This window comes from Scylla paramamosain, chromosome 28 (assembly GCF_035594125.1).
Source record: "Scylla paramamosain isolate STU-SP2022 chromosome 28, ASM3559412v1, whole genome shotgun sequence".
In the NCBI taxonomy this organism is placed as follows: Eukaryota; Metazoa; Arthropoda; class Malacostraca; order Decapoda; family Portunidae; genus Scylla; species Scylla paramamosain.
The window spans coordinates 7,115,001-7,130,000 of NC_087178.1; the positions used below are offsets into that span (position 1 = coordinate 7,115,001).

General features: G+C 44.4%; 1 protein-coding gene across 1 annotated transcript in view; it reads left to right on the top strand.

The window, feature by feature from the left end:
- LOC135114832 (nuclear receptor coactivator 1-like) overlaps positions 1 to 15,000 on the top strand; it is a 277,887-nt gene that overhangs the window by 152,818 nt on the left and 110,069 nt on the right. The window contains 1 exon segment of the mRNA XM_064030953.1: positions 4,445 to 4,567. Within this exon segment, the coding sequence (XP_063887023.1) occupies positions 4,556 to 4,567 (12 nt within the window). The 5' untranslated portion in view covers positions 4,445 to 4,555.

Below are 15,000 nucleotides of genomic sequence, written 5' to 3' on the forward strand. Positions count from 1 at the left end.
GAAGGAATGGGGGTATAAATGAAGCCAAGAGAGGAGTGGAAGAGGAAAGGTGGTAGAAATGAAACCAAGAAAGGAATGGAATAGGGGAGACAGTGAACGAAAAGAGGACTGGAAGAGAGGAGTGAAAGAAGAAGAAAGAAGGGTATATATGAAACTAAGAGAAGGGTGAAAAAAGAAATGTGACCAAGAAGAGATGAAAAAAGGAAGGCAGTGGAAGGAAAAAAAAAACCGGGTAAACAAGCTAAGTACAATATAAAGAAAGGAATTAAAGAAGAAAGGTAGATAAAAATGAAACCAAGAGAGGACTGAAAGAAGGAATATGACTTAATTAAACCAAAAATGGATGAAAAGGGAAGTCAGTTTCCAGAAAAGACTAAAAAAAAGAAAAAAGTGGAAAGTATTAAAGAAAGAAGTGAAAGAAGGAATCTCACTAAATTAAACTAGGAATTACTGAAATAGTGAGGACAGTGGAAGGTGGGAGAAGGAAGAGAGTGAAGAAGGGAGGAGCAGTGAAGGACAAGAATGAAAGAAGAAAGCAATGAGAAATGAAATAAAGGAGAGCATAAAGAAACTCCAATTATGAGGAAGGGAATGAAAGAATGGAATGATAAACCAGGAAGAAAATGAAGGAAAGAAGAATAGTTATGATAAAGAGGACAAAAGAAAAGAAAAAGAGAAACAAGGAAGACTGTGAGGGAAAAATTAATGTAATGAAATGGAAAGATAAATTGTAAAGACAAGACAGAAAGAAATAAGAAATTTAAAGTTTGGATTAGAGAAAAAGAGACGAGATATGGAAGAAAAATAAAGAGTGTAAACGAAAGACAAGGAAGAGAGATGAAGAAAAAAATCAGAAACGCAGAAAAGAAATTGATTCAGGGAAAAGGACAAAAGAAAAGGATGAGGGTGAGGAGGAGGAAGGAAAGGAAGCGAGAAAAGTTCATGATTAAGGCGGAAGTCACCTGCTCACATACACTGAGTTGACCTTTAGAGTCGTGTGGGGTTGATTGACACACCTTTCCTCACCTGTCCAGAGAGAGAGAGAGAGAGAGAGAGAGAGAGAGAGAGAGAGAGAGAGAGAGAGAGAGAGAGAGAGAGAGAGAGAGAGAGACTAATGGCCAGAAAGACAGACACAAAGGACGATTTATCTACAGAATGAAATTGAAACACATTACATTTTTTTATTTTCCGTCTAATTTTTCCAGCGAGACAAAAAAAAAGTATCAAGATTTCTTTTATTTTCACATTTAAAACTTTCTTTCTCTGCATTGTGTGTGTTGCACGAACGCCAACAAGCTGTTATTACTCGTAGACTCGTTATTTTAATTTATCACCATCTCTCCCTTCATATTCATTTCTTTCTTTTTCTTATTTACATTTCTCGTAATACCCTCAATTTTCTTCCTCGTTCACTCTGAAGATCCCATTTCTTTCCTCCTTTCCTTCCTTTACTCACACACAGACACACAGACAGACACAGACACACATTTCACCAGATTATATCCCCAGGCATCCATTTTTAACTCAATGTTCGTTCCCTGAAAACCTCGCCATTAAGAAGCACAACAAGTCACCTTTGAGGATATTAAAGAGAGAGACGAAGCCATCACAGTGACTAGCAAGGGTAATAACAGAGCCACGGACATCGAACTGAACTCATTGCACAGGTGTCGAATGGTAACTTCCAGATTTCCAGCCCCCCACGAAAATGCTAAACTAAAATGCTTCTTGTGCTTGAGAGTGTGTGTGCTTCTAATGACAGAGAGAGGGAAACTGTAGCGAGATGTAGTGGTGAGGGGTGGGTGGTGATGGGAGATAGGGAGAGGAGGGACAGGAGGTCTTAGGGAGGTAAGTAAAGGGTTGGTTTGTGTTGTAGCGCGTTGGGAATGGAGAGAAAAAGAGATTTGTGTTGTAGATATTGAAAATGGTTAGAATGTAGATGACAGAGAGAGAGAGAGAGAGAGAGAGAGAGAGAGAGAGAGAGAGAGAGAGAGAGAGAGAGAGAGAGAGAGAGAGAGAGAGAGAGAGAGAGAGAGAGAGAGAGAGAGAGAGAGAGAGACCATGACTAGATAAAAAGACACACACACAAAAAAAACATTTAAGATAAGAACAAGGAAAGTTTATAAGAGGAGATGGAAGAAGAACGTGAGAAGAAGAAAGGAGGAAAAGAAGAAATTAGGCCACCCCTCCTAGATCTATCCCTTCCTCCTCCTCCTCCTCCTCTTTCTCCTCCTCCTCATAATATTTCTACCCCAACACTGCATCCTAACTTAATTTTCCTCCATCATTAAACAAACTAGCAGGGGACAAGAGGTGTGCTGCTGGTTATACTTTGTAACCCTTCATCCTCCCCCTACCTCCTTGCACCTTCCTCCTCTTCCTCTTTTTTACAATCCTCCTATCATAATAACCTTGATTTTCCCCATTATCAAACGAATAAAGAAGGACTAACAGGTGTGCTGCTGCCTATCCTACTATCCTTCGTATCCCTTCATATTTCGTCCTTCTCGCTCCTTCCCTCCTCATGGCAAGGCTCAGGGAAGGCAGAGAAGTCCATTACCAGCAATTAGCAAGTTGTGCCCAATATAACTGGTAGGGACACGCAAGCTGCCTCTGCTGACCGCCGCTCCCACTCGCTCCTTTCCTCTTGTTTATGGGAGCAAGAGAGGGCGACTAATTGCTGTGCTGCGAGAGAGAGAGAGAGAGAGAGAGAGAGAGAGAGAGAGAGAGAGAGAGAGAGAGAGAGAGAGAGAGAGAGAGTGTTGATGTTGTGGTGTATGTAGTTTTGTAACGTTGTAGCGTATTAACTCCACGTATACGTACACACACACACACACACACACACACACACACACACACACACACACACACACACACACACACACACACACACACACACACAAGAACGGGCGGACTCTCACGGTCATAAACACAGCATTTCGCAAACAGTGTACATGCTAAATAAACACACACACACACACACACACACACACACACACACACACACACTCACACATATAACACAATGAGAGTCCGCGGCGCCGCCACAGTCCCGGCATTGTGTGTTAATGTGGCTCCCTTACAATGGTTTCTCTCTCTGTTCATAATCGAATCCCCTTTTTTCGAGTTCAAATCCTGAATTTCGGCAGCTCTGTGATGTGCTTTTGGTATTAGTATAGTATTAGGAGTAAGGAGGATAAGAGTAGTAGTAGTAGTAGTAGTAGTAGTAGTAGCAGTAGTAGTAGTAGTTCTTGTTGTTGTTGTTGTTGTATATGAAGCAAACTACAGACGAATGAACCAAAGGAAATACTAAGGACAAGAAGAAAGGAAGAAATCGTAGTAGTAGTAGTGGTAGTAGTAGTAGGAGTAGTAGTAGTTGTTGTTGTAGTAGTAGTAGTAGTAGTAGTAGAAGTATATACAACAAAGTGAAAATAAAAAAAAGGTACGAACGAAGGAGAAGAAAAACGTAAGAATATCTAGCTTTGAAAATCCATTACTGAAGTGTGTGTGTGTGTGTGTGTGTGTGTGTGTGTCTCCGATACCTGGCTCAGAGTAGAATCGACCTGTGTGTGTTGTTGTGAATCGGTTACCTTGATCTGTGTTTCGGAATTGTGGTCGGATAAAGGTTTTAGAAGTCTCCACCTCTCTCTCTCTCTCTCTCTCTCTCTCTCTCTCTCTCTCTCTAATGGGATTCGCCTGATAAGAGGTAGTGTTGATGAATCCTTAATGCAATTCTTGTTGTTGTTTTGTAGTCGAATGTTTTGCTTGCCATCATTATTTATGCATCTCCTCGTGTTCTGCTCCTGTCGCTTAATGGTGACGCTAATAATAATGATAATGGTGGTAATGATGATGATTAATTGCTATTACTACTCCTGCTACCCAACTTCCTATTCTATTGCTGCTGCTGCTACTACTACTATTACTACTACTACTACTACTACTACTACAATAACAACAAAATAGTAGTAGTAGTAATAATAATAATAATAATAATAATAATAATAATAATAATAATAATAATAATAATAATAATTAATAATAAACAGTTCGTCTTTCCTGATTATTCTCATTATCTGTTTTACGTATTTACTCTCGTTAAATTTATTGCTTTAGTGTCATCATTTATTTAAGCTATCATGCAAATGGGCGTGTGTGTGTGTGTGTGTGTGTGTGTGTGTGTGTGTGTGTGTATGTGTGTGTGTGTATAAGTCAGTAAGGAAAAAAGAGAATCACATGCATGTCCTACCACACGTTTTTTTTTTTTCCTCCTTTCTTCCTTTATTTACCCCTTCCTTCCCTCGTATCACTAACTTTTCCTCCTTTTCCTCCCATACTTACCCCTTCCTTCTCTCCTACCACTCACGTTTTCCTCCTTTCCTCCCTCCTTCACTCCCTTCCCTCCTTTCCTCCCTCACTCACGCGTTCCCCTCTCCCCCCACAGTCATGATGCACGGAGGAGGAGGAGAGAAGACGGAGGGAGAGCCACAACACCTGCACCCAGCGAGGCACAGGGACCTAATTACCTACGACCACCAGGTTGCTTGATGGCGAGATGTTCCTGCAGGTGAGTGTGGCCTTGAGTTGCCTTGAGTTGCCTTGAGTTGTTTGTGTTGCTTTTGTCTTTGCCACAGGTGTTCTCAAGGTGCGCCCGAGAGTGAGATTGCTAAGTTCATGAGTCTTGCAGGTGTTTTTTTTTTTTTTCTTTTTCTTATTTATTTATTTATTTGTTTTTCTTTTTTTAGTTTCGTCTCTTTGCTTTATTCTTGTTTTTTTCTTTTTTTTCTTCTTTTTTTAGTTTCGTCTTGGTGTTGTTTTATTCTTGTAGTTTTTTCTTTTTTTTTTTTTTAGTCTCGTTTTGGTGTTGTTTTATTCTTGCAGGTGGTCCGTTTGTGTTTCTTTTTTTTTTCTTTTTTTTTTGTAGTGTTGATATTTCTTCTCTTTCTTTTTGTGGGGGACGGGTAAGTAGTTTTCCATATTATCCTTACTGGTGTTAATCTTTTATTTATTTATTTGTTTATATACTTATTTTATTTATTTATTTTTTTTTTTTGTCTTTTCTCTATATTTCTTGGTATGGAAATGTGTGTGTGTGTGTGTGTGTGTTTTATGCTGAGTAATTGATTTTTTAAAGGATGAATATTACTTCGCCTGACTGATTCATTGGTTGATTGACTGACTGATTGAAGCACATCGCCACAACAAGGAGATCATATGGCGCTGGAGGACAATAGAAAAAAAAAAAAAAAGAAAAACGAGGCTGTGAAAACTCTCAAAGAACTCTTTTGAACTTTGAAAAACAAACACCAAAATAAAAAAAAAATAGATATTTCAGAGAGAGAGACTGGCAAACAAGTAAACAGACAAAGATAAAGAGACATTTCAGAGAGAGGTAAACAAGCAAACAGAGAGAGACAAAGAGAGAGAGAAACAAACAGAAACAAACAGACATATTTCAGAGAGGCAAATAGACAAACAAGTAAACAAAGAGACAGAAACACACATACACACACACACACACACTTTAGGTTCGAGCACACAGACCACTGCTACCCATAATCCCATTGAACACCTGAGTTTAAGTTCAGCTCGTCGATCGTCTCTTTATGATTATATTACGAGGCTGTGCGGTATTAGTAATTATCTTTATGACGGAGGCTTCCCTTGCTGTAGAATTTATGGCCTCGTTATTATCTCTCTCGTGACTGGATAATTATGTTTGTATTTCTCAGTCTTATATGTAAACAAGCCCATGGATAGTGGAGTTAGTAATTCTCTCTCTCCCTCTCTCTCTCTCTCTCTCTCTCTCTCTCTCTCTCTCTCTCTCTCTCTCTCTCTCTCTCTCTCTCTCTCTCTCTCTCTCTCTCTCTCTCTCTCTAAATAGCAGGGTATCTCATATCTCGTCTATAATCCTCCCGTTTTCCCTTCCCTTTTTCTCTCTTTTTTGGGGTTTCGTATGAGGTTTTCTTTAAAGTATTAGCATTTTGATTTATGTCTTAATTCCTGCCTCCCTCCTTCCCTCCCCTGCCTTCCTCCCTGCCTCCCTCCCTCCCTGCCTCCTTTTCTCCTCCATCTCTTCCATCCTTCTCTCCCCTCTGAACTTCCGCTCACGATGTAATCTCCTTTTCCTTAACTCCATCTTACTGCTTCTATTTATCTCCTTCTTCTTCTTCTTCTTCTTGATATTCTATTTATGATTCTTTATATTCATTCATAACTCTTCCCTCCTTCTCCTCCTCCTCCTCCTCCTCCTCCTCCTCCCTCTCATAGTTTCCCAGAGCTCATTCAGGCTTTATGCTGAGTCAAGCCTCCAGGGTCTGAGTCTCATTAGAGGAAGGCGTGTCTGGTGCACGTGTCTGCAGCGCCACGCCAAGCCACACCACAACCAGGTCTACGGTTCACCACACAAGACAAGCTAACTTATTCCACCAGGCCAAGATCACAGCCGATCTCTTAATATTTAGCCGCTGAAATGCTATACGTCCTCTGTTTAACCCAAATGGTATTCTGGTGAACTGAAACTAGCAGTAAACATAGCGGTGAAATACTGTGCTTCCTCTCTTTAAACCAAATGGCATACTACTGAACTGAGACTAGTAGCAGCATATGAACACGTTGAAATATTTGTACTGTGCTCTCTTTGTCGTTAGGGAATGTACTGAACTCAAATCTGTAGCAAGCACGTGGTATACAGAGAGTCCAAGCCTTATCTCGCCACATCGTCGTGTATATGCAGAGTGACAGGGGAGAGAAATGTATTGGAAAATTAATCATGCAATGTACACTTTGTTCCCTCCATATCTTGGCTACGTGTATTATTAGAGGGACAGTCTTATTATTTATGTCCGTATTATGCCTGACACACACACACACACACACACACACACACACACACACACACACACACACACACACACACACACACACACACACACACACACAGCAATTCCCTTTTCTCTGCTGTCAACGTTGAATATTATCATTTAGTACCCGCCAAAAATAATCCTTGATGTGATGATTTATACAATTCCTTCCTGATCTTGGGGGAGGGGGGGGAGAGTTGCAGTCCGTAGTGAGTTAGGGAAGGTAGTTTGGGAAGACAGTCAAGCGTTGTGATGCAATTTGTGTTTTGATTCGCTGCTTCCTTATGTGAGAAAATGATGACGTACTCGTATGTTCTCATGAAGCGTCCTATTAATTCCTTGATCCTGCGTCGCCTACACCTTCCTCTTCTCTTGTCTTCCTATTCCCTTGTCTTCTTCTTCCTCTTTTTCTCTTGCTCTTTTTGTCTTGATGTTTTTGTCTTGCTTTTTTTGTCTTCATCTCTTGTCTTCCTCATTTTGTCTTCCTCTTTTTGTCTTCCTCTTTTTTGTATTCCTCTGTTTGTCTTCCTCTTTCTATCTTCCTCTTTTTGTCTTCCTCTTCTTGTCTTCTTGCCTTCCTCTGTTTGTCTTCCTCTGTTTGTCTTCCTCCGTTTGTCTTCCTCTTTGTCTTCCTCTTTTTGTCTTCCTCTTCTTGTCTTCCTCTTCTTGTCTTCCCTTGTCTTCCTTGCCTCTGTTGCCTTCCTTCCTTGCCTTGGTGTTGGTCCTTCACCTTGCAAGTTCAGTTTTACCTTTACTGAGTCTATTCCTTGACTTTAGTTGTTGATCTTGGCTTGGAAATAAATGAATGATCGAATAAATAAGTAGATAAATAAGTTCATGAATAGATAAATAAATGAATATGTAAAATAGATAAATCAAGCTAGTTGGAATTGTTAAGAGTCTTGCTACATTGGACTGAAAAAAAAAAAAAAAAGCAGGCAACAGAGGTGATTACAGATGGCTAAAAATCATAAATACCACTGTTAATAATGACGGTAGTGCTTGAAACGATCTACGTAACATTCATGGGGACAGTAATATTAATAGTGGCAATCAGAAGAATACCGAAAAAAAAATAATGAAAATGTTAATGGAAGCACTGATACATTTAACCCAGCGAATGGAGGAGGAGTGGATAAGAAAGCACTTGAATTACAAAAAAATTATAAAAAAATAAAATATATAAATAAATTATAAAAAAAAAAATCAAACGCAATAATAACTTTCCTTATACGTGATCCCGTCCTAAGAATTTTAACGGAATAATTAAGTGAATATATACGAGAACCTCAAAAATTAATTCCCTGATAACCTTCTTTATAAGTGATTACATTATAAGTGTTTGACAAAGGAAGAGAATGAAATGAACAGGGAAAAAAATGGGTGTAGCATCGAATATAAAAGCAAAAAGAGAAGGGAAGAAGATGGAATGAATGAGAAGCAAAGTAAAGGAAAGGAAAAGGAAGCGAAAGGGAAAGGAAGGGAAGAAGATAGAATGAATGAGACTTAAAGGAAAGAAAAGGAAAGAAAAAGAAAAAGAAGGAGAGGTAAAGGAAAGGAAAGGAAAAGGAAGGAAAGGAAAAGGAAAGCAAGAAGATAGAATGAATGGAATGTAAAGGGAAGGAAAGGAAGGGCGGGAAGGGAAGGGAAGAAAAGGAATAACCTGTATAAATTATCAGATTCAAAGTAACCAAGGAAGAGAATGAGAGAGGAAAGGAAAGAAAATGGAAGATAATGAAAGGAAAGGGAAGAAAATTGGTGGAATGGAATAGGATGGGAAGGAGAGGAGGGAGGAGGAGGAGACGGAAGGACAAGAGTAACCTACTTTGCAAATTATGAGCTCTAAGTATTTAAGCAAAGAAGGAAATAAGTAAATGAATAAGTAAATACAAGAGATAGAGGACATCAGAACAATTACTTATAGGATAAAAGACAATCACTTTTCTTCCCCACACTCTCTCTCTCTCTCTCTCTCTCTCTCTCTCTCTCTCTCTCTCTCTCTCTCTCTCTCTCTCTCTCTCTCTCTCTCTCTCTCTCTCTCTCTCTCTCTCTCTCTCTCTCTCTCTCTCTCTCTCTCTCTCTCCTCTCTCTCTCTCTCTCTCTCTCTCTCTCTCTCTCTCTCTCTCTCCTGTGTCTTTGTGGATGAAGAGCAGAAAACCTTTTAGTCACCGGCGGATAAAACACACGATTGACATTTTCCATTACAAAAAGAGACGCATTTCGGTCGCGCGAGAAGGAGGAAGAGGAGAAAAGATTTTGATTGCCGGCTTGTGGTCACGTGATGGGTCCTCTCAAACTTTCATGGCTCGCTTCTGCCTCTCGTCACGACCACCTCTCTATCCCAAGGGCGTCTAATTACACACACACACACACACACACACACACACACACACACACACACACACACACACGTACAGATACAGCAACACCCCCCCACTCCCCAGTCCTCCCCACTCTTTTTCTCTCTTTTTCTCGATGCCATTAATTTTGTTTTTTATGATAATTTCTTTTTTTTTTTTTTTTTTTCATTTCACTTTATTTTCAACATGGTTATTTTGCGCAGGTTGAATTCACCACTCAAGACAAATGTCATTCATATTTCCTTCATCGTACAATCTTTTTTTTTTTCTTCCTCAGTTCTTTATTTTTATTTATTTTTTTTTCATATTCAGAGTCCTTTTTTTTATTTTACCTTGTCTTCTCTCACGAATCTTCTCTCATCCTCCCGCCCTCGCCTCACGCTTCATCTCTCTCTCTCTCTCTCTCTCTCTCTCTCTCTCTCTCTCTCTCTCTCTCTCTCTCTCTCTCTCTCTCTCTCTCTCTCTCTCTCTCTCGATGTTTCTTTTTTTGTATTTTTCTGCTCTTTATTCTTCGCTTTTATCACAGTTCCTCTCTTTTTAATGGCTTTGAAATACTTAAAACTTTTCAATCTTTATTTATTTCCTTCATTCATATGTTTTTTTTTCCACGTATTCTCTTTCTTTCCTTCAAATTTCTCGCTTTTATTCTTGTCTATCTCTTTTTTTTATTCATTTTATTTATTCAGTCTTTATTTTTTCATACTGTACTTTCTTTCATCCTTCTCCATCGTCTTAACCTTTCCTTTGTTCTGTTTATTTTATTTTGCTTTACTTTATTACTTTCTTAACCGCTGACTCCACCCTCTTCCTCCTCCTCCTCCTCCTCCTCCTCCTCCTCCTGCACCGTTAACAATGCTATTAAATCCTCATCAATGCTTAATTTCCTCACCTGTTGTCTTCGGTCGCCTCATTATATCACACAGGTGCCTCGGTTCCTTTTTTTCGTCCATTTTTTTACTGTATATTCCAAAGTCATTATAATTTTTTGGCGGGCAACCACTGGCGCACTTTTCTCTTTTTTATTGTAATCGTTGGCAGGAATTTTGAAGTAGTTTATAGTTAAAGATGACTACTACGTGTGTGTGTGTGTGTGTGTGTGTGTGTGTGTGTGTGTGTGTGTGTGTGTGTGTGTGTGTGTGTGTGTCTGTCTGTCTCTGTCTCTCCCACAGCCACTCATTAAGTCAGGTAATCCATGCAGGTAATAATAGCTTCTTGCAGTGGCGGAGTTGTCTGTTATTGACTTACCTGTAGTTTTATCCATTCCTCCCTTCCTATGAACCTTCCTTACTTCATCACAGGGAAAGGAGGAAGCAGGTAAGTTAATGTGCACCTTTCTTGATATTTAAACTGATTATTTTGAAGAACTCTGATCTTTTTCCATGACCCGTGATTTCATACTAGTAATTTGGCTCCTGTGATGTGCTGTGAGGCGTGTGTGGGGAGGCGGGGGCAAGACAGGGCCAGGCCACCTCGTTAATGAAGGGTCCGTAAGGCTGGAAATCGTATTGAACTGGTGTTGCCTGAGGACCGCTGAGGACTGAGTGAGGGTTGTTTTATGGGTAACTGCGGTGTCTCTTTACGTGCCTCCTTTGTTTATTCATGAGTAACTGGTAACCTGTGTGTGTGTGTCTGTGTGTGTGTGTGTGTGTGTGTGTGTGTGTGTGTGTGTGGAGGTGAGGGAGTGTTGATGCGTCTGGTATGTTGTTTTTTCGTATTGTTTGTTGTTGTTGTTGTTGTTGTTGTTGTTCCTGTCATTACTTTCGTCACAGTTATCATCATTCTTTCGTATAGTTAATTTCGTGTCGTTTTATTTATGTCTTTATTCCATCTGTCCTCTTTTCGCTAAGAGTTTCAGGAATGTCACTTGCCTTCGTTTTTAATTAACTCTCGTGCACAGTACTCAGTTTTCTTTATTGATGTGATTCTTATTTATCTTATTACCTCATTTATTGATACGTGGCGCATTCACACACACACACACACACACACACACACACACACACAAGGAGTGATAACGACAGAAAAAGAGAGAGACACAGAGAGAGAGAGAGAGAGAGAGAGAGAGAGAGAGAGAGAGAGAGAGAGAGAGAGAGAGTAAAAAAAAAGCATAAAGATTGATATAGATTAGCAATATTTCTCAAGGCAAGGCCTCTCAGGGGAACAGAAAGTGAAGATTGCTTTTCATATCAATTCCTTTTCCTTTCCTTACATTCATTCCCAAGTTCCAATCTTAATTCCCAGTTCCGCTTCTTACCCTCCTCGTCCTCCTCCTCCTCCTCCTGCCCCCCTTCGTCAGGTTGTTCCTCCCCCTGACGCAGACCTTCTGGGAAACATATTGCTGCCACCACATAATTCGTAGAAGAGCCAGCGTCCTCCTGAGGGTAATTCCGACGTTTCGATTTCCGTAAGTAAGGGAAGTGACGTCCCACGGGAGGGGAAAGGGGCAGGCGAAATGGGGAAGGAAGGGGAATGAAGGGGAGTGGCTAGCGAGGGGAATAGAGGGGAGGAACTGAGGGGAATGAAGGAATAAAGACGTGAAGGTTAGGAAGCCTGGGAGGGGAGTGGTGGTGGTGGTGGTGGTGGTGGTGGTGGTGAGGTCACGTGTGTGTGTGTGTGTGTGTGTGTGTGTGTGTGTGTGTGTGTGTGTGTTTGGTGATCCGCTGATTGTGACATTGTACGATGTGGGAGATAAGCAGTGGCGGCGATGGTGATGGTGATAGGGAGCCTCCAATGATAGTGGTGGCGATGGTAGTGGTGGTGATGGTGGTTAGATTGCATTGATACCCGACTGCGGCAGTGGTGAGGGTTCTGATGGTGGTGGTGACGAGTGGAGGACCCAAAATGGTGATGATGATAGTGAGGAAGGAGAATGGGATGTGGTAGTGATAGGATTGGAGTGGCGGGAGGGACGGGTGAAGAAAGAAAGGAATGAAGGGAAGGAGGGAAAGAAAGTCTGCAGCGGAGGTAATGAGAAGCCGTGGCGGTGTGGCGGTGATGGATGGTGTTGTAGATGCTTGATGGACTTCCCGCCGTCTGGTGTTAGGGAATTACCTTATTTTCACCTCCCGCCCCTCCCTCACAGAAATTACTCCCTTCCTCTTTCCACTTTTTAGCACTTACTAGCACTTTCCAGCCTCAATTCAGAACTCGGATCCTTTCAGAAGGTTGTCGAGTGTGTGTGTGTGTGTGTGTGTGTGTGTGTGTGTGTGTGTGTGTGTGTTGCTTTGCGGTCATTTCTGTACCTCACTAAAACCCTTCAAGGCGTCGACGGTAATGTTATATGGTCTCCTCCTCCTCCTCCTCCTCCTCCTCCTCCACCTCCTCCTCCACCTCCTCCTCCTCCTCCTCCTCCTCCTCCTCCTCCTCCTCCTCCTCCCACAGCCGGCCAAAGTGAGAGGTGGGAACATTTTTGTGGTCTGGAAGTCATCACATCAAACCATTTCAGTAGTTAAGTCTCGCCTGACACCTTCCCGTCGCCTCCACGTGAGGTTTACTGGGTGAGGGTCGCCGCAGCTTCCCGCAGAACCGGCACACACGTCATCCCAGGCAGATCCGGTCAGACTGCGCCGCCCCTCCCAGGCCGCGCCAAACCGTGCAATTTTCCTGAGCCGTGCCTAATTACGGATGCAATCATTCACCGGAAGCGGCCCGTCAAAGGCTGACAGATTGGTTATTGTGACCACGCGGGAGGAAATTGGCGCCCCAAGTGACACTGGTGGTAGCGAAGGTCTTGTGAGAGCTGAGGGTTGTGGAGGTGGTGCAGGAGTGGCAGGGAGGCGTGGCGGGGCAAGGGACCAGCTGTGCCACCGCCCCGCCCCCTCCAGCCTCCTGCGGCGGTGAAGTGCACACATTAGCAACAAGATATATGAACCGTAATTAGACAGCAGCGTGTGTCAGGTACAGGTCCTCTCAGGTGTGCCTCCCCGACCTTTAACCGATCGCCAGGAGGCTGCAGCGCGGCTCTCCTCCCCTGTCCAGCGGCTCACATCCATCACCGTTACTTCCTCGTGAAGTCCCAGTTTGTATTGCCGTGCAGGACACTAATAAAGCTTCCGCTGCCAATCTTACAGTACCATGACTTGTGGTCCGCACGCAGGGTCATAATAAAGCAAGTAGCCTGTGAGTTATGGTCCTTCAGCGTTTATTGAGTATTACACGCGCAGCCATTTGTGGCGGCCAGCAGCAGGTGGTGACAGGCGGCGCCGTGATGGCTGGAGAGCACGCCAACACTCATCACCACACGCCACCACACTCCACCACATACCACCACCCGTCACCACCCGTCAGCCGTCCCCGCCGCCACCTGCATGCACCCGTAAGGTGTCGCGACACTGCCATCACTCAACACCACAGCAGCACAAGCCCAGCCAGCCGCTGAACGCCGCAGGGAGGCCGCACATCCCGGCGCGGGGCGTCGCGTGCCTGCAGGAATCAATCACCGGAGGGACGACGACCCGTGTCTCAGTATCGCGGAATGGTTGCTAAGTGTTGGCACCCACGCGGCCTCGCCGGTCACGAGACACGCCGGCGGGGCACGTGGGAGGTGGCGTGCAGTGACTGGGCCGCGGCTGCACGCCAAGAGGTTACCACTCAAGTGTACCTGGCCTTGCCACGCCCACCTGTGTGGATATCCCCCACCCTGGACATGGGATGCACGGGCGGCACACTGTGTCAGGGCACGCGTCACCTCAGCCAGCCCGGGGCGTGAAGGAGAGGCTGGGCGTGGGTGGTGGGTGATGCGATGTGGGGCGGGGCGGCGATCGTGCCGCGGTGCCGTTGTGTTGCTCCGCGGGCAAACAGCTGACGCACATGGAAGGTGGCGTGTGGAGGGTGGCGCGAACTGACGTCACAGGGAAAGATGGGATGCTGCTTCTGCGGCGGCCGTCACGAGATGTGCGGCCACTGGGAGCCGCCGCCTCCGACCAGCTGATCTTGTCATGCGTGGCGTCACGAGGCGCCGCACGCCAGCATATGACGTGCTCGGGACACACACATTTACGGCGCCCCTCCGCCTCACGTCACCGCTGCCCAGGTACTCACTCCTGTTCATTCCGCCGCACCTGCGTGTGTCCCACAGACGCCTCGCCTTTGCCTTCACGGCCAATTTCAGCATTAAGCCATCACACTCCGTCATAATTGTCGCTGACGCTGTAATTCCAAAAGGCAACCTTGCTTGGAGGGGCCGCGCCCAGAAAGTGAGATTAATTACTGCGTGCAGGGCGGCGGAGGCTTGCAAAGCCGCGGAGGACAGCGCGTCACGTGAACAGTCGCGGCGCTAGTGACCCACCTGCGAGTGTGTGTGTGTGTGTGTGTGTGTGTGTGTGTGTGTGTGTGTGTGTGTGTGTGTGTGCGCGCCTGCCGTGCCGCGCGGTGGTGTGAGTGAGCGTCATCAAGGGCGGCCTGGGGGAGCATGCCGTGTGAAGCTGCACGTGAGATGAGGACGCGGCATGAATGGTCTGCATCCCGACGCGGGGCCACGCACACGCACGGGCCGCCTCATGCAACGCCCGCACGCACGAGGCCGCTGCCACTACCTGCGTGGCGGCCGCCCAAGGTCACCCACACGCACGTCGCTTCCTGGTGTTACATTTCACAGGCGATCCTCGAGCCGCGAGTCCCGGGGAGAGGAAGTGAGGAGCGGTGACCCGAGGCACGAGACGGTGGCGTGCGTAGTGTGGAGTGTGCAGGCTGGAGAGTGAATGTGGGTGCAGTGTGGAGTTCGGAGTGTGCGGAGTGGAGTCGCTTCCTCCACGTGACGGGTCCTGCCGAGCGCCGTG